A 27,581-nucleotide genomic window follows, 5' to 3' on the forward strand; every position below is an offset into this window, starting at 1 on the left:
CACTTCCTGTGAGTGTAGTGTGAGTTCCGCATTCTTACCGCTGTTTGGATGAATACGTTTCAATATATTTAATACCGTTGGCAATATGTTTAATCGAGTGTGAAATATATTTAATGCAGTGTATAATGTATTGAATGAAGTGTGCAACATATTTAATGCAGTGCGCAATGTATTTAATAGTGTTCAGTGTATTTAATGAGGTGCACAATGTATTTAATGCAATATACAAAATATTATAATGCAGTGTGCAATATATTTAATGCAGTGTCTGCATTAATTGTGTAGTTTATTAATGCAATATATTTAATTCAATGCACGATGTATTTACTGCAATGTTCAAAATATATAATGCAATGTGCAATATATTTAATGCAGTGTGCTGCATTAATTCTGTGTAATTTATTAATGCAATGCACAGTATATTTAACTCAATGCACAATGTATTTAATGCAGTGTTGCAAAATATATAATGCAATGTATTTAATGCTGCGTGCAATGCATTAATGCTGTGTGCATTGTATTAATACTGTCTGCAACATATTAAATGCAGCGTGCAATGCATTTAATGCAATGTGTACATTTATATTGAGGTCCAGAAAAGTCTCCCTCACATTGAGACTGCAGTAAATCGGACTGTTCCAATACCGGTTTTGTGTGTGTGAGGAGGGAGGGGTGTACCAACACGCACCATCACACCGTTTCTCCGATTCCCTTCCACAACGTTGGCGGATTCGAAAGAGAGAAACAAAGTACGAGAGGAAACACGATGTGGGTCTGACTGACGACGGGTCGGTGGGAGAGCAGCCGCCCGCAGGCCGGGTACGGGGAGAGGGGACACCCCTCTCTCTCTCCGGGCCGGCTGGGGGTGGACGGCTCCGTTGCCAGGGCCGGAGTCAGACGGAGGGAATCGATCGCCGGGTTGATCTGATCGGAGCGGAGCAGGAGCGGAGGGAGGGCCTCGGGGGAGGGGGCAGTGTCCGCGCCGCTCCGGCACTCCGCCTCACAGAGGAAAATACACTGCTATCAGCTGTAGACCTTAATCATCATTATTGTGTTTCTGCTTCCCCCCCCCCCCCCCCCCAACACCACCGCCACCACCCCCCCCTTATCGTCTTCCCCTCTCCTCGCCCTCCTCCCTCCCCAGGTACAAGTCTCGGCGGCGGAAGGTATGCTGGAGAAGCTGGAGCTAGAGGATGAAGGTGAGATTGCTAAAGCCCACAGGCAGGCATGCAGCTGCCCTGGGCCGGGGGGGGGGAATCATCCAGTTAGTATTGTGAAAGGATATGTTTGCTCCAGAGTTTAGTGAAAGCTCTCCTCTCACTCTCCTCCTTTTGTTCTAATTTTTTTCTGTCCTTCCCACCCCCCCCCCCCCTTTTCATCTCCTCTTCCATCTCCTTTCTACATGTTTTTTTTTAATCTTCAAATTACCATCTCCACACAATGTATTGGGTAGATAGGGTTTACATTTATAACATAGGGTATATATTTATAACTCAAGCTGTTTGTGGTTTTTTTTTGTGTGATGCCCATGTGTGAACTCGGACTAGTATTTGGTACAAAACTTGCAAGATGGCACTGCTGCCTCACGGTGCCAGGGACCCGGGTTTGATTCCTGGCTTGGGTGACTGTCTGTGTCAGTGTGGGTTTTCTCCAGGTGCTCTGATTTCCTCCCATTGTCTGAAAGAACTGCTGGTTAGGTGGATTGGTCATGTCGGGTACCCGAACAGACGCTGGTATGTGGCGACTACAGGATTTTCACAGTAACTTCATTACAAGTATTAGTGTAAGTCTACTTGTGACACTAAAACATTTTAAAAAAACTGTGTGTGTGATCCACTGCCCATTTTTAACATTTATTTCCTGATGATGCTTAATGATTTTCTTTATTCTCCTCCCCCTTCTCTTCCCCCATCTCCCCCAATAATGTTTAATATTTCCCCTGTCCATTCATGTATAGAAACACCATTTGCTAGATATGTGTCACTTGGAATGTTTAATTAATATTTTTGATTAAGTTCAAGATGAAAGATAGTATGGGGAGAAGTGAAAGGCAGAGAAAGCAAAGTCAAAAATCAAAAAGGGCCACAGTATGCAGACTGTGGAGAGCTCAAGGATCCAGTAAGGCTAAGAGAAATAAAACAGCGAGAGTGTATAAAACGTGACAGGACAGATGGTCTGAGATGTGTTTGCTTTAACACAAGGTGTATGACTGGTAACCTTGATATTGGGTCACAGTATGAAGTCTCAACACCAGGTTAAAATCCAACAGGTTTATTTGATAGTGCTGATCCTTCATCAGGTGAGTGCAGGATTTGATTCACAAACAGGGCATATATAGACACAGACTCAATTACAAGATAATGGTTGGAATGTGAATCTTTATAGTAATCAAGTCTTTACATACGCAGATAATGCGAGTGGAAAAAGGGTTAAGTACAGGTTAGAGAGATGTGAATTGTCTCCAGCCAGTGAGATTTTGCAAGCCCAGGCAAGTCATGTGGGTTACAGATAGTGTGACATGACCCCAAGATCCCAGTTAAGGCCGTGTGCGAAACTTGGTCATCAGTTTTTGCTTAGCAATTCTGCGTTTTCAAAGCCACCTTGGAGAATGCTTTTCTGAAGATCAGGGGCTGATTGCCCTTGAGGAAACTAGAGCTCCTGGAAGAAACCCATGCAGACACATGAAGAACATGCAAACTCTACACAGACAGAGACCCAAACCGGGAATTGAACCTAGGTCCCTGGCGCTGTGAAGCAGCAGTGCTAACCATTGTAATACTGTGCTGCCCCAGTGTATAAATAAAAAACACGACAGGACAGGTGGTCTGAAGTGTATTTGCTTTAACGCAAGGAGTATGATAGGTGAAGTGAATTAACATAATGCTTGGATTACTGCATGGAATTATGACGTTATGGCAATTATGAAGACTTGGGTGAAAGAAGGGCAGGACTGGCAGTTTAAAGTTCCAGGATTTAGATGCTTCTGGCAAGATAGAGAAGGTGACCAAAGAAGTGAGGGTGTTGCTTTACTGATTAAGAGAATGTCACAACTATATGGAGGATACTTTGTTGGGATCATGCAGTGAGGTCATATATAAAAATAACAATGTTGTGGTGATGGGTGAATTTAACTTGCCCAACATAGACTGGAATTCCTTTAGTCCCAGGAGCTTAGACGGGTTGGAGTTTGTTCATTGTGTCCAAGAGTGTCTCTTGAGGCAATATGTAGATAGCCCCCTTCCGAGCTGGACTCTCTTGGACCTGGTTCTGGGAAATGAGCCTGGATAGGTAATTGATGACTTAGTGGGAGACCATTTTGGAAACAGTGATCACAATTCTATAAATTTGAAGATAATTGTAGAAAAGGATAGAAGTAGTCCCAAAGTGAAAGTACTAAACTGGGGAAAAGCTAACTATGACAGTATTAAGCAGGAGCTTGGGAGTGTAGACTGGGGGTGGCTGTTTGAGGGTAAATCCACATCCAAATTGTGAGAGTCTTTTAAAAGTCAGCTGTTAACAGTTCAGGACAAGTATGTCCCTGTGAAAATGAAGGATAAAGATGGCAAGATTCGGGAACCCTAGATGACAAGAGATTGTGAGCTCAGTGAAAAAGAAGGCAGACATAAATTTCAGGAAATTGAAATTGGATAAGACTCTTGAGGAATACAGAGATAGCAGGGAAAAACTTAAACAGGAACTTAGGAGGGCATGAAAGGGCCATGAAATGTCCGTGGTACACAGGATTAAGGAAAATCCTAAGACTTTTTATGTATGCATAAAGATGATTGGGATAGCTAAGAAAAGGGTGGGTCCACTCAAGGACAGCGGATAGAATTTGTGTGGGAATCCCGATGAGGTCCTTATCAAGTACTTTGCATCAGTATTCACAAAGGAGAAGGATGTGGTGGATGGGGAGTGTAGAATATTGACATTCTAAGAAGTGTTGAGATAAAAAGGGAGGAGAGATTCGTGGTTTTGGGAAATATTAAGGTGGACAAGTTCCCAGGCTCAGGTAGGGTCTTTCCCAGAATACTGAGAGAAGCAAGGGAAAAGATTGCTGAGGCCTTGGCCAAAATATTTGTATTCTCTTTAGCCACGGGCGAGGTATCAGAGGAATGGAGAGTAGCTGACATTGTTGCTCTGTTTACGAAGGGCAGTAGAGACAATCCAGAAAATGACAGGCCTGTGAGCCTTACATCAGTGGTGGGGAAATTATTGGAGAAGATTCTTAGGTTGTACTCACACCCGGAAGGGAATAGGCTTATTAGCGATAGGGAGCATGGTTTTGTGAATGGGAGGTCATGTCTCTCAAATTTGATTGAGTTCTTTGAGGAAGTGATAAGAAAAATTGATCAGGGCAGGACAGTGGATGTTGTATACGTGGACTTCAGTAAAACCTTTGATAAGGCTCCTCATGGCAGGCTGATACAGAAGGTGAAGTCATATGGGATCTGAGATGAGCTGGTAAGGTGGATACAAAACTGATTTGGGCAGAGACTAGCAGTGGCAGAGTACTTTTCTAACCAGAGGTCTGTGACGAGCGTTGTTCCACAAGGATTAGTGCTGGGGCCCCTGTTGTTTGTAACATATACAAACCAATTTGGAGGAAAATATAGGTGGTTTGATTAGTAAATTTGCAGATGATACAAAAGTTGGGGAAGGAGCAGATAGTGAGGAGGATTGTCAGAGGACGCAGCAGGATATAAATCGGCTGGAGACCTGGGTTGGAAGATGGCAGATGGAATTTAACCCGGACAGATGTGAGGTGATGGGATTTGGAAGGCCTACTGCAGAAGGAAAGTGCAAGTAAATGGTAGAACCCTTAGAAATACCAACACACAGAGGGATCTAATCCTGAAGGTGGCAACTCAGGTGGTCAAGAAAGTATATGGCTTGCTGGTGTTTGTTGGTCGGTGCGTTGGATATAGGAATTGGAAAATCATGTTGCAGCTGTATAAGAATTTGGTTAGGCTGCTTTTGGACTATTGTGTACAATTCGGGTCGCCACACAACGGGAAGGATGTTGATGAATTGGAAAGGGTGCAAAAGAGATCTACCAGGATGTTGCCTGGCCTGAAAGGTATGAACTATGAAGAAAGGTTGAATAAACTTGGATTGTTTCATTGGTGTGTTGGAGGATGAGGGGGGGACCAGACAGAGATTTACAAGATTATGACAGGCTTGGATAGAGTGGATAATTGGAGTCTTTTTTCAGGGGCACAGAGTCATTTACTTGGGGCAGAGCTTGAAAGTGAGAGGCAGGAAGTTTAAATAAGTTGCCACGTAAATGGCGGTGAATGCCTGGAATGCGCTGCCAGAGAAGGTAGTGGAAGTAGATTCTCTAACAACGTTCAAGAGGCATCTGGATAGATACATGAATAGGCAGGGAATAGAGAGGTATGGACAATGTAGAGGCAAGAAAATATTAGATTGGCCCACGAAATCTGTGCCAGCAAAACAAAGGGCCTGTTCCTGTGCTATACTGTTCTTTGTTCAAGATACAATTTCCCTTCGTTTCTGGAGGTTTTGGTTAACATGTACATATGTGCTGCACATCAGAAAGACTTACTGTGACGAAGAGTCACCTGGACTCAATGTTGGCTCTGTTCTCTCCCCACAGATGCTGTCAGACCTGCTGAGGTTTTCCAGCATTTTTTGTTTTTGTTTTGGATTTACTGTTACCCATCTGTTTGACTTTGTGTTGCAATGTTCTGTTGGTATTTGCTGTGTCCTGTTGCTAGCGATCTGCAATGTTTGAGTAAGACTTGTGAATTTTAATTGGAAGGAAGGGACGTGATTATGTAAAGTGTGATCATTGATGGGTAACGGGACTAATTGTGTACTTTGCTCAGAAGGGGCCTTTTTCCTTCTTCCCCAAAGCTGTGAAATTAAACCAGATGATTGAGCAATGAGGTGTGAGCTGAAACTACTGCCTTTATGAAGGCTGTATATTTGCAAAAATGACAAATTAAGCTTCAGCAATAATTACATTACGCAGAATTTGCAGCATGCCAAGGTAATCATTACCCTCTGAGTCAGTCTTCAGAGGTAGCATTAAATGCTATGTCATTCCTAAAATATGACACCTGTTTTGCTGTGTAAAGGTTGGATTAGTGCCAGAATTATTGTGTTTTTAAAAAACAGTTTTTTTCAACAAAGATTAGCCATGTTTTGTTAGAAATAGGAAAGCATAAAACAAAAAGGAGAGGCAAACTTTGATTAAAGTTAGCTAGACCCGTGTTCAAAAGCTCTGTTTTCCATTGAAAATCTGCTTTTGTGTCTGTGAATTGAATTCTAAATTAAAATTTAATTAAAGAAATCAACTTATTAGAATAGAACAAATCCTACGTCTGACTTTTAAATTGCATTTCAATGTTCTGATTCGCATATATTTTATGATGCTGTGCAGTTTATTGTAGCTTAGCTCAATAAACTTTTAGCTCAGTTCCACCTTGATAAACATGCAGCTGTTATGGCCAGTGCATTTTGTTCTGGAATTCTGTGGGCATATATGGCTGATTTTGAAGATGTTTGCATTACAACCCAATTAATTGCCCACTCAGCAGTATCGATCCAACAGAAAAGAAATGCCTGACCATAGCTGAAGAGCAGTGATTAATTTCTGAAATGCGTTGCCCCTCGGGAGAGGGGGAGAGAGAGACAGAATGCCTGCCTCCAGTTTACAGTCTTCAGTTGTTCCTGAGGAGTGTATTAAATATGATCAGTTCTATCCAGGACGAGCAAATGTGAAATTATTTGGTTTATTTGGAAACTGTTCTTGGGGAAATTTAACACAACTTGACGATGGTGGATTGAAATAATTACCACGAAAGATTAATGTGTTGTAGAAATGCACTTGAAGTAATTTACTTTGTTCAGCCAGTGTCCCCTTGACCTATTTTACAAAAAGTGTTTCACAGATCTTTTGGAGCAAGAGTCAGATCAGATTTGTGATTTATTTTTCGGTAGTCCGTATATCATTCACACTACGTGTCCTGCTTAAAACACTGGATATTACCTGAAGACAGCTTTTAATAGCTAATTTGGAGTCAATCCGTGGGTCTTGGATTGAATGCTATTTTCTGCTTTTACTCTCCTGAAAGTGCTGACTCATGCTAGATTAAGGTTTCAGAGACATTTGGCTGCTTTCTAATATGTCGTCCCAGGTGGCTCAATGTACGTGTGCAAACCTGCATGGTATGTCCCAGCCCTGTCTAAGTTCTGTCTTTATTGGGGCGCATCTCAGAACCCCCCGCTCCCTGCATGCGTGCACACGCACACACGCAGGCAAGTGGAAAATATCTTCTCTAGGTTTACATTGTCAACCCCGTTCATAACTTTTGAAGGATCCCTATCCAGTCAGTCCCTCAATGGTGCTCAAAAATAACCCCTTCTTCAGACCAGATCTGTGTGGGTGATTTTTGTTAGAAGGATCACTTTATGTAATTACAAAAACTTCTCTCCGTGGCCCACCTGCTGAGACTCATTATAATGTCAGTTTTTTGCCAAGAACATTAAGCTGACTCCCAGTCAAGGGATTGCATTGGGGATCTTTCTCATTTTTAACATGATTCAAACCTGACTCATCAGCGCATTTGCAAAATTAGCCATCTGACAATGATGTGTCTAAAATAGAATGACATCGAATTAAAATGAGAACAAGCCATGGATCAGCCAGTTTGTGTTGGTATTTATTCTGCAAATGGCAGTGGCATTAATTTCAGAGTCTCACTCTGTTTACGTGTCCCTGAATTCCCCTTTTCTTCAACCATTTATGTAATGTTGACATGGTTGCTGCTTCAATTGTGACTCAATGTAAAAACATTTCTCCCATTCTCTATCCTAATTTAATCTTGTCTCCATGTTCCCTTGTTGTGGATCTTTCACTTACCAGAAAGTCTGTTTCTCTATTAAGTGACTTCTTGTCTTTTCTAATTTCCTCAAAACCCGTCATCATTCTGGTAACCCTAAACTGTACCCTCGCTATTGCCTCAGCATCCTTCCCTATTCTCAAAGTCCAGAATTGCGTACAGCGGTGGCCGCTCTCCAAGTCAGTAATGTACACAGTTGAAATTTGAAGTTATTTTATTTATTAGTCACAAGTAAGGCTTATGTTAACATTGCAGCGAAGTTACTGTGAAATTCCCCGAGTCGCCACACTCCAGTGCCTGTTTGGGTCAATGCACTTAACTAGTCTGTCTTCCAGACTGTGCGAGGAAACCCATGCAGACACGGGGAGAACATGCTAACTCCCCACAGACAGTGACTCAAACCAGAAATCGAACTCAGGTCCCTGGCACTGTGAGGCAGCAGTGCTAACCACTGTGCCACCATACCACCACAGTGAAATGAAATGGCCTCAGAAGAGAACCCTGTGGAACCTGCCTCCTCCTAGGGGTAGGCTATAAAATTTCCATCAGCTTTTACCCTCTATTTCTTCTATTCTAATCTTTTTAATTCAATTTGCTCTCATCTCTCCCATTTCAAACAGCTTTAGTTTCACCCAATATGTCCTCTGTATGGCATCTTATCGGAGACCTTTAGGAGAATGCACTGCATGCCCCCTCTCCACCGTAATTGTTAATTCCCCAAATATGTGAATCATTTTAAGAGTATCATTAACTGAACTGAAACTGATTAATTTCATAACCCCGTCAACAAATGCCAGTGACACACACAAGTAATTTCCACTCGTGGTCTCTCTCTCTCTTCTTCCCCCCCCCCCCCCCCCCCCCCCCCCCCCCCCACACCTCCATAATATCAGAAAAGGTGGCAGACTGTACACAGCAAGAACCTACAGAGGGCAATGATTTCAATGATCATCTAATCTATTTCATTGGTTCAGAGATAAATGCTTAAAAAAAGAAAAAGTTGCATTCCTACAGAGTCCTTCGCTACCCAGGATGTCTCAAAGCAGCGCCAGTGAAATACTTGTGTATTGGCTTTCTGGGGGTTACCGTTGACAAGAAACTGAACTGGACTTGCCACATAAATACTGTGGCTGACAGAGTAGGTCAAAGGCTAGGAACCCTGCGGCAAGTACCTGACCTCCTGACTCCCCAAAGTCTGTGCACAATCTACAAGATGCAAGTCAGGAGGGTGATGGAATATTCTCCACTTGCCTGGTTGAGTGCAACTCCAACAATACTCAAGAAGTTCAACACCACCCAGAGAAAAGCATTTGATTGCTAGCCCTTCCACAAACATTCACTGCCTCTGCCAACAATTCACTGTGGCAGCCATGTATGCCATTTATAAAATGCACTGCAAGAACTCAGCAAAGCTCCTTAGACAGCAACTTCCAGGATGCACAACCATTATCATCTAGAAGGACAAGGGCACCTGGGGAACCTGAGAACACCTAGGTTCCCCTCCAAGCCACTCACCATCCTGACTTGGAAATATATCGCCGTTCTTTCATTATCACTTGGTCAAAATCCCAGAGCTCCCTCCCTAACTGCACTGAGGGTATACCAAATCTCAGGGACTGCAACAGTTCAAGAATGCCGCTCATCACCATCACCTTCTGAAGGGCATTTAGGGAAGGGCATAAATGCTGGCCTAGCTAGCAATGCCTATATGTTGCAAATGAATGTTTTAATAAGCACTGAAATGCAGGAAACAATGATGCTGATATCTGCACAGCAATGTGACAATTATGAGAGAATCTGTTTTAGTGGTTATGGGATAATTTAGTTGGCTGAGAGATAAATACTGACTTGGACACTACAGAGGAGTCTTTTGCTCCTCTTCGAAATAGTGCCTTGGGCTGCTTCTTGTCTGCATAGATGAGCAGGTGGGGCCTCAGTTTAATGTTCCAAATGAAAGATGGCAGGCCATAGTTTGACCAAAAGTAAATGCTCCCTTGGTGTCTTAGTGGGTAAATGTAACCTGTCTTGTCTGATATTTGGTTGTACAGATGAGCAGTCTAATCCTGCTCTGTGAACCTAAAGATTGATCCTCATGATGTTGGGTTAGTTTGAAGGAGAATCTGAGAAACTTCCTGCTGGTCTGTAATGTGACATCTGTTTCCCCCACTTCATCCCTGAGACAAGTAGTCTCCTGACACTGATTGGAGGCTTGTATTTTTGTAATGAGGTGCTGGATGGCTGCTGGCAACAATTAACCAAGCACAAATCAACATCTACAGAGAAGGAGAGAAAGAAACTTGCACCTGTTTTACTCCAGTGCATTAGATTGTTTAGCCTGCTTAAGTATATACTACTGATATACCTTATGTCTACAGTGAGTAGGGCAAACAGTGGTGTTGAAAACCAATTGCATTTTGTGACAAGGGCAGAATAGGTACTAATGGGCTAATGGTTATTTTTGTTCATAATGCAGCGTGTCATGCTGTGCAGATACTGAAGGAATGTCCTTTCCATGCTATAACCTTTCTTTCTCCTGTTTCTTCAACAGCTGAAGAGTCTGACAGTGATATTTATATGAGGTTTATGAAATCCCACAAGTGCTATGACATCGTCCCCACCAGTTCAAAGCTTGTTGTATTTGACACTTCATTGCAAGTAAGATGTGTTTTTATTTCATTTTGAGGGTCTGGGCAGCTGTTTGGTCATGCTCATAATGTTAGTCTTTTAAAAATAATTTTCACAAGTGAAACGGAGCTTTATTTATTCGTTCACAGGATGTGGACCTCACCGGATGGGCCAACATTTTATTGCCTGTCACTATTTGTCCTTGAGAAGGTGATTGTGGTTCAAAGCAGCACTGTGTGGTGTAGGTATTCTCAAAGTGCTGTTAGGGAGGAATAGGGTTCCAATACCAAGTGCACAGAGGCTTTTGGTGTGGGTTGCATCTGCAGTTCCCTGCGTGGCAGTTTCCTAGTCTCTATCATAGTCATAGAGTTTTACAGCACAGTGAGAGGCCCTTTGGCCTGTCGTGTCTGTGCCAGCGATACCGACTTGTACATTTTCTAGCACTTTGTCCATAGCCGTCTATGCAATGGCAGTCATGGGAAACTGCTAAAAGCTAGAACAGATTCTTGCCAACAACAATAATTTATATAGTGCTTTCAACATAATCCATTATCTCAGCATTTCAGGGGAATGCTGTCAGAAAAGATTTGACAGGAGCAAACTAAGGCAGAGTGCTACAGGGAGGTAATATCAGGGCTTGGAACTTAAGAAGCATGGACATCAATAGTAATGTTGAAAATCAGGGATGAACAAGAGGCTGGAATTGACTTATTTTTTCATTCAAGGGATGTGGGTTTTGCTGGCTGGGCAAGCATTTAATGCCCATCTCTAATTGCCCTTGAGAAGGTGGTGGTGTTGGAGTGCAGACATCAGGAGGAAAACACTTTAGACCTTCAAGACAGAAGCTTGGGACTAGGTTAACTACTGACTGTATTTGGAGAGTCACTGCTCATTCATTGATTAAAGAAGGAATCTGGAGTCAGTCTTTCCTTAACATAAGTTTATTCACAAAATCTAGGGAACACAGACACAGACTTCCTTTTCCTTTCATGCCTCACACAGGTGGAAGCTGTTTTTAAATACATTATGAATCATCCTCAACCCTGTCCCCAATTAGTAACACTCACTCTCACTTATAGCCAGAACATGTACTTATTGTGACAGGTTTGCAACATCATCACTTAGGTGGCATTTAGTCCAGGAAAATGCCAAAGAGGGAGAATTAAGGGAAACTTTATTTATATGGGCAAAATAGCTTAAAATAGATCCATGTTGACTAAACTAAATGCAATTTGCAAAGCTCCAGAATGGTGGCATCTTCCATGTTATTGTGTGCTTCATGGAGGAACAGCTAACGTGGCTGCCAGTAAGCTGGATTATAGTAAGACTTGAATCAGTGCTCTGTCCTTTTAAGAAGAGCTTTGATTGTTGGAGTTCATTAATATTCTGATTTTACTGGACATCCAAACTCCTCCTCAAATCTGAATGGATAGATCATAAGCAAAAACTGATTTACGTCACAACCGGAGGTGGCCATTCAAACCCTCCCCAGTCTATTGCACTATTCAATTACAACCTGTCCAATCTGCATCTTAACTCCACCTATACACCTTGGTTTCATAAACCCTAATACCTTTGCCTAACAACAATCTTATTGAAAAACTCTTGATAGTACAGCGCAGCTTTTAATCTTGCTTTAGGCCCTTGTGTGGTCCTGAGTTCTCAACTGGGACTCCAAGTAAGATATATTACGTTAAACTGGTAGTTGTGATAATGTTTTCTAGTTTAGGATACTGCTAAGTTGCTACTGAGTTATTGAAGAATACCAAGTAGAATATTGTCCATCCCTAGTTGCCCTTCAGAAGATGGTGGTGAGCTGTCGTCTTGAATGTGTGTAGTCCTGGGGGTGTAGGTCCACCCACGGTGCTGTTAGGGAGGGAATTCCAGGATTTTGACCCAATGAAGGAACAGTGATATATTTCCAAGTCAGGATGGTGAGTGACATGGTGGGAAATCTCCAGGTAGTGGGGTTCCCATGTATCTGCTGCTCTTGTCCTTCTAGATGGTAATGACCGTGTATTTGGAAGGTGCTGCCTAAGAATCCTAGGGGAATTCCTGCAGTGCACCTTGCAGATAGTACACACAGCTGCCACTGTGTGTCAGTGGTGGAGGGATTGAATATTTGTGGAAGGGGGAATTGATCAAGCAGACTGTTTGTCCTGGATGGTGTCAAGCTTCTTGAATGTTGTTGGAGCAGCCCCCATCCAGGCAAATAGGGAGTATTCCGCCACACTCCTGATTTCTACATTGTAGATGTTGTCAGGCTTTGAGGCGGTCAGGAGGTGAGTTACTCACCACAGGATTCCTAGCCTCTGACCTGTTGTGATAACCACAGTATTTATTTGGCAAGAGCAATATGGATTCCGGTCAATGTAACCTCCAGGATGTTGATAATGGGAGATTCAGCGATGGTAATACCATTGAATGCCAAGTGCCAATGGTTAGAACCTCACTTGTTGGAGATGGTCATTGCCTGATACTTACTTGTGTGGCATAAATGTTACTACTTGTCAGCCCAAGCCTGGATTATCCATATCTTGCTGCATTTGGACATTAACTGCTTCCGTATCTGAGGAGTCATGAATGGTAGGAAACATTGTGCAGTCATCAGCGAACATGCCTACTTCTGATGGAAGGAAGGTCATTGATGGAGCAGCTGAAGATGGTTGGGTCTGGGACACTATCCTGAGAAACTGCTGCAGTGATATCCTGGATCTGAGATGATTGACTTCCAACCACCACAGCTGTCTTCCTTTTCTACCAGTTGTGACTCCAACCAGCAGAGAATATTCACCCTCGATTCCTATTAACTCCAGTTTTGTTAGGGTTCATTGATGCCATACACAGTCAAATGCTGCCTTGATGTCAAAGACAGTTGCTCTCACCTCACCTCACCACTGGCGTTCAGCTGTTTTTGTCATGATTGAGTGAAGGTTGTAATGGTGTTAGGAGCTGAGTGACCCTGGCAGAACTCAAATTAAGCACACGTGATCAAGTTAGTGCTGAGTAAGTGCCACTTGATAGTGCTGTTAACCTCTTCTATCACTTTGATCAAAAGTAAACTAGATGGTAATTGGCTGGGTTACTTTTGTCCTGTATTTTATGTACTGGATACACCAAGGCAATTTTCCACATTGTCAGGTCAACAGTAGTGTTGTAGCTGAACTAGAACAACTTGGCTAGTGGTGCAGCAAGTTCTGGAACGCAAATCTTTCAGGACTATTGCTGGAATCTGGTCAGGGCCCACTGCCTTTGCAGCATCCAGTGCCTTCAGCTATTTCTCGCTATCATGTTGAGTGAATCGATTCAGCTGAAGACTGATGCTTGGGTCCTCCGGAGGACTAAAGGAGGACTCGCACTTCTGGCTGAAGATTGCTGCGAATGCTTCAGCCTTGTCTTTTTTACTGATGTGCTGGGCTCCTCCATCCTTGAAGATGGGGATATTTGTGGAGCCTCCTCTTCCAGTAAGTTATTTAATTGTCCACCACCATTCACAACTGAACATGGCAGAACTGCAGAACTCCAGTTTTGCCACCACCTGCTGATTGGGTACAATTGGTTGATTTGCTAGGCCATGTCAGGGGGCATTTTAGAGTCAACCACATTACTGTGGGTCTCGAGTCACATCTAGGCCAGACCAGTAAGGATGGCAGATTTCCTTCCCTAAAGAAATCAGAACTTATTGAGGCATATTAAGTAATATGAATGAAGTAAATAAAATATTAAGTTGAGTTCATCGTGCTCCAACCCTTCCTTAATCTGTCATATAAACTCCTTTCCCCTTGAATTTGCCATCACATGTGACCTGTCTACTCCATTGTGTCAGTCACCAGATAAGGCTATCTCCAGTCCCTTCCTTGTTTCATTCTCCTTCCTCATTCCCCTTGCCCCTCCCAACTCAATTTCTTTCTGTCTGTATCTCTGGAAAACACACACTCGTACTTTCAACTTCACTTTCAAAATCCCAACTAGCAGTCCTCCATAATATTTCTGCAACTACCAATTTGCTCAGTCCCACCCCTTCCTACCTTTTCATTAACCAAAACCTTTACTCAGATGGTCACCTGCGTCATTCCCCTGGTGTGGCCCTTATCGAAGACTGAAACTTTCTCCAGTCTCGTGCAGGGTGAGCTATGGGCAACAAGTTATGGCCTTCATCGCGATCTCTTTTCTGCAACCCAGGTGATGTCCTGCTCCAGAAGATCTTCATTATATGCATTTCGCAAGCCTTATTTGGACAATCCTGTTGTTGTTGTCTTCTATCTGGTGGTGTCCGTTCTACTCTTATGGCGTGTACGTCCAGGAGGTGAAATGCATACCCTGCCGGCTTCAGTCAGAGTATCACTCCCCTGACCAATCCTCTATAGTATATCCTTTGTAATAATGTGCCTCCACATGATGCCTGGAAACTTGCGCAGGTGAAAGGCCTCCAACTTCCATGTCTTGCTGGCAGTAGATTGCAGTTGGTAATAACATATGTGTAGAGTCGCAGGTTCATAGCAGTTGTTGGTAGTGGTGGGCCGCCTGATGCCCTTTATTACCATCCATTAGGTCCAAGATGCAGAAATGATTAGTAATGGCAGGCAATAATGGGAAAATCCATTATTGAAGAAATATTAACAAAACATTTAGAATACTTTCTATTGTACTAGTAGGCAGAGCCGACGTGGTTTTGTGATGTAAATTTGTGGTGGATAATTTATTAAATTTAATAAAATAAGATTTAACAAGCAGCGGATAAAGGAGAACCAGTAGGTTTGGTGTATTTGGATTTCCAGAAGGTATTTGATAAGTTGCCATGTAAAAAGCAAGATATAAAAGCTTTTAGAACATAGAATAGTACAGCACAAACAGGCCCTTCGGCCCACAAGTTGCACCGATCATATCCCTACCTACCAGGCCTATCTATCACCCTCAATCCCGTTAAATCCCTTGTACTCATCCAGAAGTCTCTTTAAAAGACCCCAACGAGTTCGCCTCCACCACCACCGACGGCAGCCGATTCCACTCACCCACCACCCTCTGAGTGAAAAACTTACCCCTGACATCTCCTCTGTACCTACTCCCCAGCACCTTAAACCTGTGTCCTCTCGTAGCAACCATTTCAGCCCTGGGAAATAGCCTCCAAGAATCCACCCTATCTATACCTCTCAACATCTTATAAACCTCTATCAGGTCGCCTCTCATCCTTCGTCTCTCCAGGGAGAAGAGACATAGCTCCTTCAACCTATCCTCATAAGGCATGCCACCCAATCCAGGCAACATCCTTGTAAATCTCCTCTGCATCTTTTCAATAGCTTCCACATCCTTCTTGTAGTGAGGCGACCAGAACTGCACACAGTACTCCAAGTGGGGTCTGACAAAGGTCTTATAAAGTTGCAGTATTATCTCCTGACTCCTAAACTCAGTCCCTCGATTAATGAAGGCTAGTACACCATACGCCTTCTTGACCACATCCTCCACCTGTGAGGCCAATTTAAGAGTCCTAGGGATTCCTTTTTAACGGTGGGGATGATGTATTGGCATGGTTAGAGGACTGGTTAACTAATAGAAAACATACAGAGTCAGGATATATGGGTCATTTTTGGGGTGGCAAACTGTAACTAATAGACTGCCACGGATATCAGTGCTGGTGCATGAACTTCTTATGACTTGTATTCACCCAATTATTACAATGGAGTTCCAGCAGAGCAAACATTTAGGCAGCACTACATTAGATCCAGAGTGGGAGGATGCTCGCCTGTAATATAAACACTAAAATAGACCGGGTGGGCAGATGGCCGTTTCTGTGCTATAAATACAAATGCAAATTAGTCCACAGACAAGGGACACAAAGTGACTATCTCACTCCTTAAAAGATGAGGGAAAAGATTAAGTGAAGTACATGGACTTTGTTTTGATCATTAGTCCATAGATTCAAATTCTGTTTGTAAAGGAATTGATTGTGATGGGACCTTGTGACCATGCCATCAACCCACCATCAGGAGGTTGGATTTACGCACATGAAGCTGTGTACTTTTTAAATTATAAGTTAATGGGGCATGGGCATCATTGGCTGGGCCACCATTTATTGCACATCCCTAATTGCCCTTGAGTGGGCAGTTGTGTCAGTTACATTGCTGCGGCTCTGGAGTCACGTGTAGACCAGGTCAGGAAAGGATGGCAGATTTCCTTCCCTAAAGACTCAGATGGGTTTTTACAACAATCAACAATAGCTGAAGTTTTGAGTCCAGATGACCCCTTTGACAAAGGTTCATCTGAACTCGTAATGGCAGCTCTTTTCTCTCTTTACGGATGCTGCCAGACTGCTGAGATTTTCCAGCATTTTCTCTTTTGGTTTCAGATCTGCAGTTATTTCCTTAAACACAGGACATTTAGGCCAGTTATATGGGTGCCTCATGTCATTATACACAACACCAATCTTAAAAGTTTAACTGTTTTACAAAGAAACTGAGGTAAATCAGTAAATACTGTAACCATGACTTTCGCCTTCAAAAATTGCCTGACTGCTATAACATCTCAAAATGGGACTGTTATCATTGGCAGATACTAAATTTGATCCAAGTTTGGAATAAAACAGAGCAATGGTTAGTTGAAGAACGAGCAAACAAATTGCAGGACATTCCAAAGTGACTTGTCACCACTTATGAGGTCCAGTTCCTCTTGTGTCGCAAAATGTGGCAACCAATTTATGCATAACAAGATCCCACAAATAGCAGAGAGTTAAATAAATAGGTAATCTGTTTTGAAGTGAAATTGATTGAGGGGTACAAAGATTTCCCTGGACACTGGCAAATTCATTGAATCATAGAACCCTACAGTGCAGAAAGAGGCCCTTCAGCCCATTGAATCTGCACCTAACACAATCCCACCAGACCCTACCCCCATATCCCTACATATTTTACCTGCTAATCCCTCTAACCTAAGCAACCTAGTACACTAAGGGGCAATTTTAGCATGGCTATTCAACCTAACCCACGCATCTTTGGACTCTGGGAGGAAACCGGAGCACCCAGAGACATGAGAATGTGCAAACTCCACACATACAGTGACCCAAGCCGGGAATCGAACCCAGGTCCCTGGACCTGTGAAGCGGCAGTGCTAAACACTGCTACCGTGCTGCCCTGATACTGCTCTTTAAATAATGCTGTAGGCTTTGCAGGGGGGGGACGTGAATAATTTGCCGGGTGTTAGCGATGGAAAGGTGGTAGGACTGGAGGGTCTTAATGACATTACTGTTACTAGAGAGGTGGTGCGCGACAGACTGGAGGGGCTGATTGTGGACAAGTCCCCAGGACCGGATGGAATGCATCCGAGGGTTCTGAAAGAAATGGCGGAGGTGATAGTGGATGCCTTGGTGGTTATTTTCCAGACGTCGCTGGATTCCGGGGAAGTGCCGGAGGATTGGAAAACGGCTAATGTTACGCCGTTGTTTAAGAAGGGTGCCAGGCAAAAGGCGGGGAATTACAGGCCGGTTAGTTTAACGTCTGTGGTAGGTAAAATGTTAGAATCCGTCATTAAGGAGGAAATTGCGAGGCATCTTGAAGGGAATTGCTTGATAGGGCAGACGCAACACGGTTTCATTAAAGGGAAGTCGTGTCTGACAAATTTACTGGAGTTCTATGAGGATGTGTCTAGGGCGGTGGATAGAGGAGAGCCGGTGGATGTGGTCTTTCTGGATTTTCAGAAGGCGTTTGATAAGGTACCTCACAAGAGGTTACTGCAGAAGGTCAGAGGACATGGAGTTGGGGGTAGGGTGTTAGCGTGGATAGAGGATTGGTTGTCAAATAGGAGGCAGAGAGTGGGGGTCAATGGGTGCTATTCGGATTGGCGGTTGGTGACTAGTGGGGTGCCCCAGGGGTCGGTGCTGGGGCCTCAGCTATTTACCATTTATATAGATGATCTGGAGGAGGGAACCGAGTGTAGGGTGTCGAAATTTGCTGATGACACCAAGATTGGGGGAAAGGCAAATTGTGCGGAGGGTGTGGAGAGTCTGCAGAAGGATCTAGATAGGCTGGGCGAATGGGCCAGGAAATGGCAAATGGAATTTAATGTTGGCAAGTGTGAGGTGGTCCACTTTGGTAGGAAGAATGGTAGGAAGGACTATTACTTACGTGGCGAAAAACTGCAGCAGGCGACGGTGCAGAGGGACCTCGGGGTCCTTGTGCATGAGTCGCAAAAACCCAGCCTGCAGGTGCAGCAGGTGGTCAGGAAGGCGAATGGGATGCTGGCCTTCATAGCGAGGGGGATTGAATATAAAAGTAGGGAGGTCTTGCTGCAGCTGTATAGGGCATTGGTGAGGCCGCAGCTGGAGTACTGTGTGCAGTTTTGGGCGCCGCACCTGCGCAAGGATATTTTGGCCTTGGAGGGAGTGCAGAGGAGGTTTACTAGGCTGATACCGGAGTTGAGGGGGTTGAGCTATGAGGAGAGGCTGAATAAACTAGGCTTGTACTCGTTAGAGTTTAGAAGAATGAGGGGAGATCTCATTGAGACGTATAAGATGATGAATGGGATGGATAGGATAGAGGTGGAAAGACTCTTCCCGCTCAAAAAAGACAGTAGGACTAGGGGGCACAGCCTCAAGATAAAGGGGGGGCGGTTCAGAACGGAGTTGAGGAGGAACTTCTTCACTCAAAGGGTGGTGAATCTCTGGAATTCTCTGCCCGTTGAAGTGGTGGAGGCTACCTCGCTAAATATTTTTAAGAAGCGGGTTGATGGGTTTTTGATAAGAGAGGGGATTAAGGGTTATGGGGAGAGGGCGGGAAAGTGGAACTGAGCCACGACAGATCAGCCATGATCTTATTGAATGGCGGGGCAGGCTCGAAGGGCCAGATGGCCTACTCCTGCTCCTATTTCTTATGTTCTTATGTTCTTATGAAGTTGAGGGCCTGGATAAGGTCTCACCTGAAAGGTGGCATCTCGAATCCTTGTGTACTGCTCCAGAGTGTCAGCCTTGATTATGTGCTCAAGCCCCTGGAATGGGGCTTGAACTCATGGCCTTCAGATTCTGAGGCAAGTGTCCCATTAAGCCGAGGCATGCCCCCGAGTAATGTGGAATTCAATTGTGTTTTAAATTTCTCTATCTGTGATTATTGCTGTTTGTATTTAATTGTCTTTTGGATGCTAATCTTTTGAATTGTGTGACAATCGAGCATTATCTCCCTCCGTGTAGCCGTAGTTCTTGTTCATGCTCCCCAGAATGAAGTCAGCATTCTGAAAGAAAAGGCATACGTCAGTTGAATAAGATCATCTGTTGGTGTTTGTTGTGATATCCGTTGGGACACTCTCTCTTTCTGTGTTCCTTCTGCACCTTCATTTAAGTTCGAAAAATGAAATTTTTCTTTCAGCTACATTCCATTTTTTTTTCCTTTTGTGAACTTCAGATACAACACAGGCCGCCTGAGATAATTCTGGGATACCACGTAAAGAACTTGAGTCAGTTAAGCAAATGGCATTTAATGTTGGCAAGTGCGAGGTGGTCCACTTTGGTAGGAATAATGGTAGGAAGGATTATTACTTACGTGGAGAAAAACTGCAGCAGGCGACGGTGCAGAGGGACCTCGGGGTCCTTGTGCATGAGTCACAAAAACCCAGCTTGCAGGTGCAGCAGGTGGTCAGGAAGGCGAATGGGATGCTGGCCTTCATAGCGAGGGGGATTGAATATAAAAGTAGGGAGGTCTTGCTGCGGCTGTATAGGGCATTGGTGAGGCCGCAGCTGGAGTACTGTGTGCAGTTTTGGGCGCCGTACTTACGCAAGGATATTTTGGCCTTGGAGGGAGTGCAGAGGAGGTTTACTAGGCTGATGCCAGAGTTGAGGGGGTTGAGCTATGAAGAGAGGCTGAATAAATTAGGCTTGTACTCGTTAGAGTTTAGAAGAATGAGGGGAGATCTCATTGAGACGTATAAGATGATGAATGGGATGGATAGGATAGAGGTGGAGAGACTCTTCCCGCTCAGAAAGGATAGTAGGACTAGGGGGCACAGCCTCAAGATAAAGGGGGGGCGGTTTAGAACGGAATTGAGGAGGAACTTCTTCACTCAAAGGGTGGCGAATCTCTGGAATTCTCTGCCCGTTGAAGTGGTGGAGGCTGCCTCGCTAAATATTTTTAAGACACGGGTTGATGGGTTTTTGCTAAGAGAGGGGATTAAGGGTTATGGGGAGAGGGCGGGAAAGTGGAACTGAGCCACGACAGATCAGCCATGATCTTATTGAATGGCGGGGCAGGCTCGAAGGGCTAGATGGCCTACTCCTGCTCCTATTTCTTATGTTCTTATGTAAGCCAAGTTGGCTATTTAATATTTGGGGAAAAGTTTAGAGGGGATGTGTGAATCATGATTTTTATGCAGAGGGTGGCGAATGGCTGGAACATGTGCGGAGATGGTGGGAGCAGGTACGATAGTGACATTTTAGGGGCAACAAGACAAATGCGTGAATAGGATGGGAGTCGAAGGATACGGACTCCGTAAATGCATATGGTTTTAGGCAGGCGTCATGATTGGCGCAGACTTGGAGGGCCAAAGGGCCTTTTCCTGTCCTGTATGTTCTTCTTCAGTGTGCCTCTCTGCAGATTTTAACAATCTCTTTGATTCTCCAGGTGAAGAAAGCCTTCTTTGCTTTGGTGGCAAATGGCGTTCGAGCAGCCCCACTTTGGGAGAGTAAAAAACAGAGTTTTGTAGGTAAGATGTTGAATCGCAATTTGATAAGAGTTGTTATAGACTCACAATAAACCTAATAAAACTGATCTTGATGTTTGTCTTCCAAATCCTTGTGACTTCTGACAAATTGTCTGATTTGAGAGGTACTTTAGTTTCTTGACATGATTTTGTCAGGATCGTGTTCTGACATGGTGCACATTGTGCCAGCAGTGCCCCTCAGGATTCCTGTTTTAAAAATAAAATCACACTGGTGATGGAGTCATGATGCAGATCAGCCATGACCAAATTGAATGGCAGAACATGCTGCAGGGCTGAATGAGCTACTCCTCTTCCTTAGAAATTTCTAAACTCTCTCTCTTGTTTGATTCTGTCATTGTGTTTACTTGACTGCGTTTGATGAGTTGACTGGGAGGACTTAATGAGTCTTGTGGTATGAAGGAACTTGCATAATATGCTTGGCTGAAGTTGCGTGATGTTGTAGGGCCCAAGTTAATGACTTTACCTTTTTGGTTCACCTTCATTATGTTGAAGGATATATTGCCAAATCCTTCAACATAGTTCCCTTGACCATTGGTACTTGCTGTTTGAACAGCTTTTAAAATCATCGATAGAAAGGCAAATAAATAAGTGTTAGTTAATAGATTCTTAGCTAAAAAAGAGATCAACTTGCGTGACAGTGGGGTTTGAACAAAATGCAGTGTGTTTGATGAATAGGCCTTTTGTTCTGCTTTTAATTTCAATGTGTAGCTTTCTATAAAGTATTACAATGTATATTTTACCACCCACATTTTTGTTTTGGTATTTTGTGGATGATCATTTCTGGATAACGTCATGGCAACACAGTGGTGAGCACTGCTGTCTCAGCGCCAGGGACCCGGGTTTGATGCCTGCTTGGGTCACTGTGCGGAGTTGGCACGTTCTCCCTGCATCAGTGTGGGTTTCCTCTTGGTGCTCTGGTTTCCTCCCACAGTCTGAAAGACGTGCTGGTTAGGTGCATTGACCATGCTAAATTCTCCCTCATTGTACCCGAACAGGCACCACAGAATGGCGACAAGGGGATTTTCACAGTAACTTCATTGCAGGCCTACTTGTGACACTAATAAAGAAACGTTAACAAACATTGCTCAGAATTTATATTTAGACAAGAGAACTGACTGGTTTTGTTGGGTTTCTACCTTCTTTGGAATTAAACTTTGGATTTCAGACCACAATTGAAGAGAAGCTAATAATGTTTAGCCACAATAACCTATCACTAGATTAGGGATCTTTTAAAGTACCCTCCACAAAGCAGTTTTATCTAGCTCCAAGTGCAACGTGTTGTGTAGAATATTTGTAGCGTGTGGGAATGGTTTGCAAGCTGCCTTGTGAGTAACTGCACACGTGCTGGTCCTGATGTCTCACTGGGATAAGTCGTTGCACGTTGAGACTCAGTAGAGATTGGGTGACTGTGGGGCTGACCTTCAGGTGGTATTGGGGGAGAATAGAGTTTATGGCCAGGATTAGCAGGGTTTAGAACGGAGTTGAGGAGGAACTTCTTCACTCAAAGGGTGGTGAATCTCTGGAATTCTCTGCCCGTTGAAGTGGTGGAGGCTGCCTCACTAAATATTTTTAAGAAGCGGGTTGATGGGTTCTTGATAAGAGAGGGGATTAAGGGTTATGGGGAGAGGGCGGGAAAGTGGAACTGAGCCACAACAGATCAGCCATGATCTTATTGAATGGTGGGGCAGGCTCGAAGGGCTAGATGGCCTACTCCTGCTCCTATTTCTTATGTTCTTATGTTCTTATTGGCTGAAATTGTGCGAGATTGAGCCCTGACTGTCTCAGTCAGGGTAGCACGGTAGCTCAGTAGTTAGTACTGCTGCCTCACAGCACCAAAGACCTGGGTTCAATTCCTGTCTTGGGTCACTGTCTGTCCATGTGGAGTTTGCATATTTTCCCCTCTGTCTGCGTGGGTTTCGTCCAGGTGTTCTGATTTCCTCCCACAGTCTGAAAGATGTGCTGGTTAGGTGCATTGACCCGGAAGGCGCCGGAGTGTGGCGACTAGGGGAGTTTCAGTAACTTCATTGCAGTGTTAATGTAAGACTTGCTTGTGACTAATTGATAATAAATTTCAGTGGCATTTTAGCACTAGGTCACTAATGGCTGTACACAAAGTGCCATGTTCGCCTCAACCTGATTTTACACTCCAGGCTGCAACCCCATCCACCACTCAATCTAGGAGAGAAGGAATGCTCACGGCATCAAAAGTCCCAGTGTCTCGTATGCATGCTTGGGCAACAGGTTTATAAGATGATGAGTGGGATTGATAGAGTGGACATGCAGAGACTATTTCCTCGGGTGGATATAGCTGTTACTAGGGGGCATAACTATAAGGTTCATGGTGGGAGATATAGGAGGGATGCCCGAGGTAGATTCTTTACTCGGAGTGGTTGGGGTGTGGAATGCACTGCCTGCTGTGATAGTGGAGTCAGACACTTGAGGAACTTTCAAGCAGTTATTGGATAGGCGCATGGAGCACCCCAGAATGATAAGGAGTGGGATAGCTTGATCATGAGTTTGGCACAAAATTGAGGGTCGAAGGGCCTGTACTGTACTGTTCTATGTCTAACACTTGGGCAACATCCCGTTTCTAGACCTTAGAGTATTCAGCTCAAGCTTCAATCAATGGTGAGAGGAGATGAAGGATTAGGTTGGAGCTGTGATTATTTGTATTTTGAAGATAATCTCACTGTTGTGTATCTTTGTTTTTAAATGTTGTAACAATGCCAAGATGGATTGGATATCACTTTGCAAAATGTAGTACGGCGTATAGATGTTGTGCTGTTAATCTTCCAAAAACAGATGACCTGTCTAGAAAATAAAATCAGCCTTTGCTTGAGGTTAGGTCCAGGTGTAAATTTTTTGTGATAACTGATCAATATCTGAATCCCAAAGTGCAAGAGTAACAATGTGCATGTGTACGGCGCTTTTAACGTAGTCAAGTATCCCAAAGTACTTTGCATGTGAATTATGAAAGAAAATCTCTGGCACTGAGGCATACAAGGAGATATTAAGACAAGTGGGTCATATGTAGGGTTTTTATAAGCCTCTCTCCTTTCTCTAAGGAGGAAATTTCAGAGCTTGTGGACTAAGTTGAATGTAAAGCCATCTGTGGTGCAACAATGCAAGCAGAATATTTTCGAAGGTATCGAAGTAGCGAAACTCTACACTCCCAACTACTTCTGTTTTTGTTCGACTCAAAGGACTCGAGAAAGAAAAGGTGAGTTTGTAAAGCACAGCTATACAGAGCAGGCCAGGCTAAGTTAAGTCATAGAGGTTTACAGCATGGGAACAGGCCCTTTGGCCCAACTTGTCCATGTCACCCTTTTTTTAAACCCCTAAGCTAATCCCAATTGCCCACATTTGGCCCATATCCCTCTATACCTATCGTACCCATGTAGTTATCTAAATGCTTTTTAAAAGATAAAATTGTATCCGCCTCTACTGCTACCTCTGGAAGCTTGTTCCAGACACTCGCTACCCTCTGTGTGAAAAAATTGTCCCCTGGACACTTTTATATCTCTCCCGCCTCATCTTAAACCTATGCCCTCTAGTTTTCATAGAATCATAGAACCCTACAGTGCAGAAGAAGACCCTTCGGCTCATCGAGTCTGCACCAAACACAATCCCACCCAGGTCCTACCCCCATATCCCTACATATTATACCCACTGATCTCTCTAACCTATGCATCCCTGGACACTAAGGGGCAATTTCTTAGCACAGCCAATCAACCTAACCACATTTTTGGACTGTGGGAGGAAACCGGGGTACCCGGAGGAAACCCACACAGACACGAGGAGAATGTGCAAACTCCACACAGACAGTGACCCGAGCTGGGAATCGAACCCAGGACCCTGGAGCTGTGAAGCAGCAGTGCTAACCACTGTACTACTGTGCCACCCCAGTTTTAGACTCCTACTTTTGGGAAAAGATATTGACTATCTACCTTGTCTATGCCCCTCATTATTTTATAGACCTCCGTAAGGTCTATAAAAGGTCTGTGGTGTATGGGCAGCACGGTAGCACAGTGGTTTCCCCTGCTGCTTCATAGCTCCAGGGTCCTGGGTTCGATTCCTGGCGCGGGTCACTGTCTGCGTGGAGTTTGCACATTCTCCTTGTGTCTGCGTGGGTTTCGTGCAGGTACTCCTGTTTCCTCCCACAGTCCAAAGATGTGTGGGTTAGGTTGATTGGCCGTGCTAAGAAATTGCCCCTTAGTATCTAGGGATGCGTAGGTTAGAGAGATTAGTGGGTGTAATATGTAGGGGTATGGGGGTAGGGCCTGGGTGGGACTGTGTTCGGTGCAGACTCGAGGGGCCTCTTTCTGCACTGTAGGGTTCTATGGTTCTGTGGTAAGGTCACCTCTCAGCCTCCTGCGCTCCAGAGAAAAACGTCCCAGTCCATTCAGCCTCTCCTTATAACTCAATCCATCAAGTCACGGTAGCATTCTCGTAAATCTTTTCTGCACTCTTTCTAATTTAATAATATCCTTTCTATAATAAGGTGAGCAGAATTGCACACAGTATTCCAAGTGTGGCCTTACCAATGTCTTGTACAACTTCAAGATGTCCCAACTCCTTTATTCATGAGGGGTATGGATAGGGTGAACAGTGGGAAGCTTTTTCCAAGGTCAGAGGTGACAAACACGAGGGGTCACAGGTTCAAGGTGAGGTTTAACGCGGATATCAGAGGGACGTATTTCACACAGAGGGTGTTGGGGGCCTGGAATGCACTGCCAAGCAGGGTGGTGGAGGCGAACACGCTGGGATCGTTTAAGACTTATCTGGATAGTCACATGAGCAGACTGGGAATGGAGGGATACAGAAGAATGGTCTAGTTGGACCAATGAGCAGCGCAGGCTTGGAGGGTCGAAGGGCCTGTTTCCTGTGCTGATTTGTTCTTTGTTCAATGTTCTGACTGATGAAACCAAGCATGCCGAATGCCTTCTTCACCACTCTGTCCACCTGTGACTCCACTTTCAAGGAGCTATGAACATGTACCCCTAGATCTTTGTTCTGTAACTCTTCCCCAATGCCCTACCATTAACTGAATAGGTCCTGCCCTGGCTTAATCTACCAAAGTGCATCACCTCACATTTATCTAAACTCCATTTGCCATTGGTCAGCACACAGGCCCAATTGATGAAGATCCCGTTGCAAATGGAGATAACTTTCTTCACTGACCACTATGCCACCAATCTTGGTGTCATCTGCAAACTTACTAACCATGTCCCCTATATTCTCATCCAAATCATTAATATAAATGACAAATAACAGTGGGCCCAGCACTGATCCCTGAGGCACACTGCAGGTCACAGGTCTCCAGTTTGAAAAACAACTCTCCAAAAGGTTTGGCTACAGCTTCATGGTAAAAATTGGGCGATATGGACAAGTTGAGCCCAAGGGCCTGTATCCATGATGTATGACTCTAATCCAAAAGAGACAAGTAGAAGCAGAAACTTCAACAAATAATACACAGATGTTGGACTTGGACTCTTTAGTTTGAAGGAGAAGTGTTGATTTACCCATGATTTTGTTATAGCTACATAATTATTATGGCTTAATGACCCATGGTGTTGTGTCTGACAGCAGAAAGATTGGATTGGAAGAAGGGAATGTCCTATGGCTGTGATTTTAATGATACCACTCCAGTTTTGGAGAGGTAGATGCGTTCATGCTTTAATCCAGTGATTATGCTTTCACTTGGCACCATTTATTTTACTAATGATATAAATCTTAACAATTTAATGATCCAATTTAAAAAATTAAGTAGCTACTGTGTCCCAGCTGAACCCATGCTACTGGTTCACAGGGAAAAAAACTATTACAACACATTTCAGTGTCTTTGTTACTTTTCTATCACCTTTTGTATTTCCCTGTTACACTTTGCAGTTTCTAAAGTACAACATGTGCATCTCTATTTATCAGTATGGTAAGCCACACATCCAGGTTTGCTGATAGCACAAAGGGACATGAGTAAGTAAGCTAGATGAGAGCACAACACTACAGAGACATCAGTAGGTTAAGCGAGTGGACAAAACTCTGACATTTGGATCTCAAACAAGGTATGTATGGGCTCATCCGTTTTGAACCAAAAAAGGAAAACTTTGTGTATTATTTAAATGATTAAAAGCTGCGATCATTCACCTTCCAAAAGGATTTGGATTTCCCTGTATACTGATCACTAAAGTGTAAGAATCAGGTACAAAACAAAATCCAAAAGGCTCGTGGAATCTTAGCCCTCATAACTTAGAGGGGTTAGAATGTAAAGGGAGAAAGTCTTGCTTATAGCTATTCAAAAAAACGCCCTGATTAGATCATATCTGGATTATTGCCTTTAGCTCTGGGCACTGCATCTCAGGATATATTGACCTTGGAACTACGGCGGTGCTC

General features: G+C 43.9%; 1 protein-coding gene across 6 annotated transcripts in view; it reads left to right on the top strand.

Annotated features, from left to right (window-relative positions):
- Positions 1-27,581, top strand: part of prkag2a (protein kinase, AMP-activated, gamma 2 non-catalytic subunit a) — a 448,776-nt gene that overhangs the window by 347,869 nt on the left and 73,326 nt on the right. For 5 of the 6 annotated variants that reach the window (XM_080213148.1, XM_080213139.1, XM_080213129.1 and 2 more), the window contains 3 exons: positions 1,145-1,199; positions 10,420-10,526; positions 21,092-21,173. In XM_080213148.1, coding sequence (XP_080069274.1) covers positions 1,145-1,199; positions 10,420-10,526; positions 21,092-21,173 — 244 coding nt within the window. Of the gene's footprint in view, positions 1-1,110; positions 1,200-10,419; positions 10,527-21,091; positions 21,174-27,581 lie in introns of all 6 variants that reach the window. The other variant, XM_080213171.1, reaches the window with a different exon arrangement.

The sequence above is a fragment of the Carcharhinus amblyrhynchos genome, chromosome 2 (genome assembly GCF_965287045.1).
Source record: "Carcharhinus amblyrhynchos chromosome 2, sCarAmb.v2.hapA, whole genome shotgun sequence".
Classification (NCBI taxonomy): domain Eukaryota; kingdom Metazoa; phylum Chordata; class Chondrichthyes; order Carcharhiniformes; family Carcharhinidae; genus Carcharhinus; species Carcharhinus amblyrhynchos.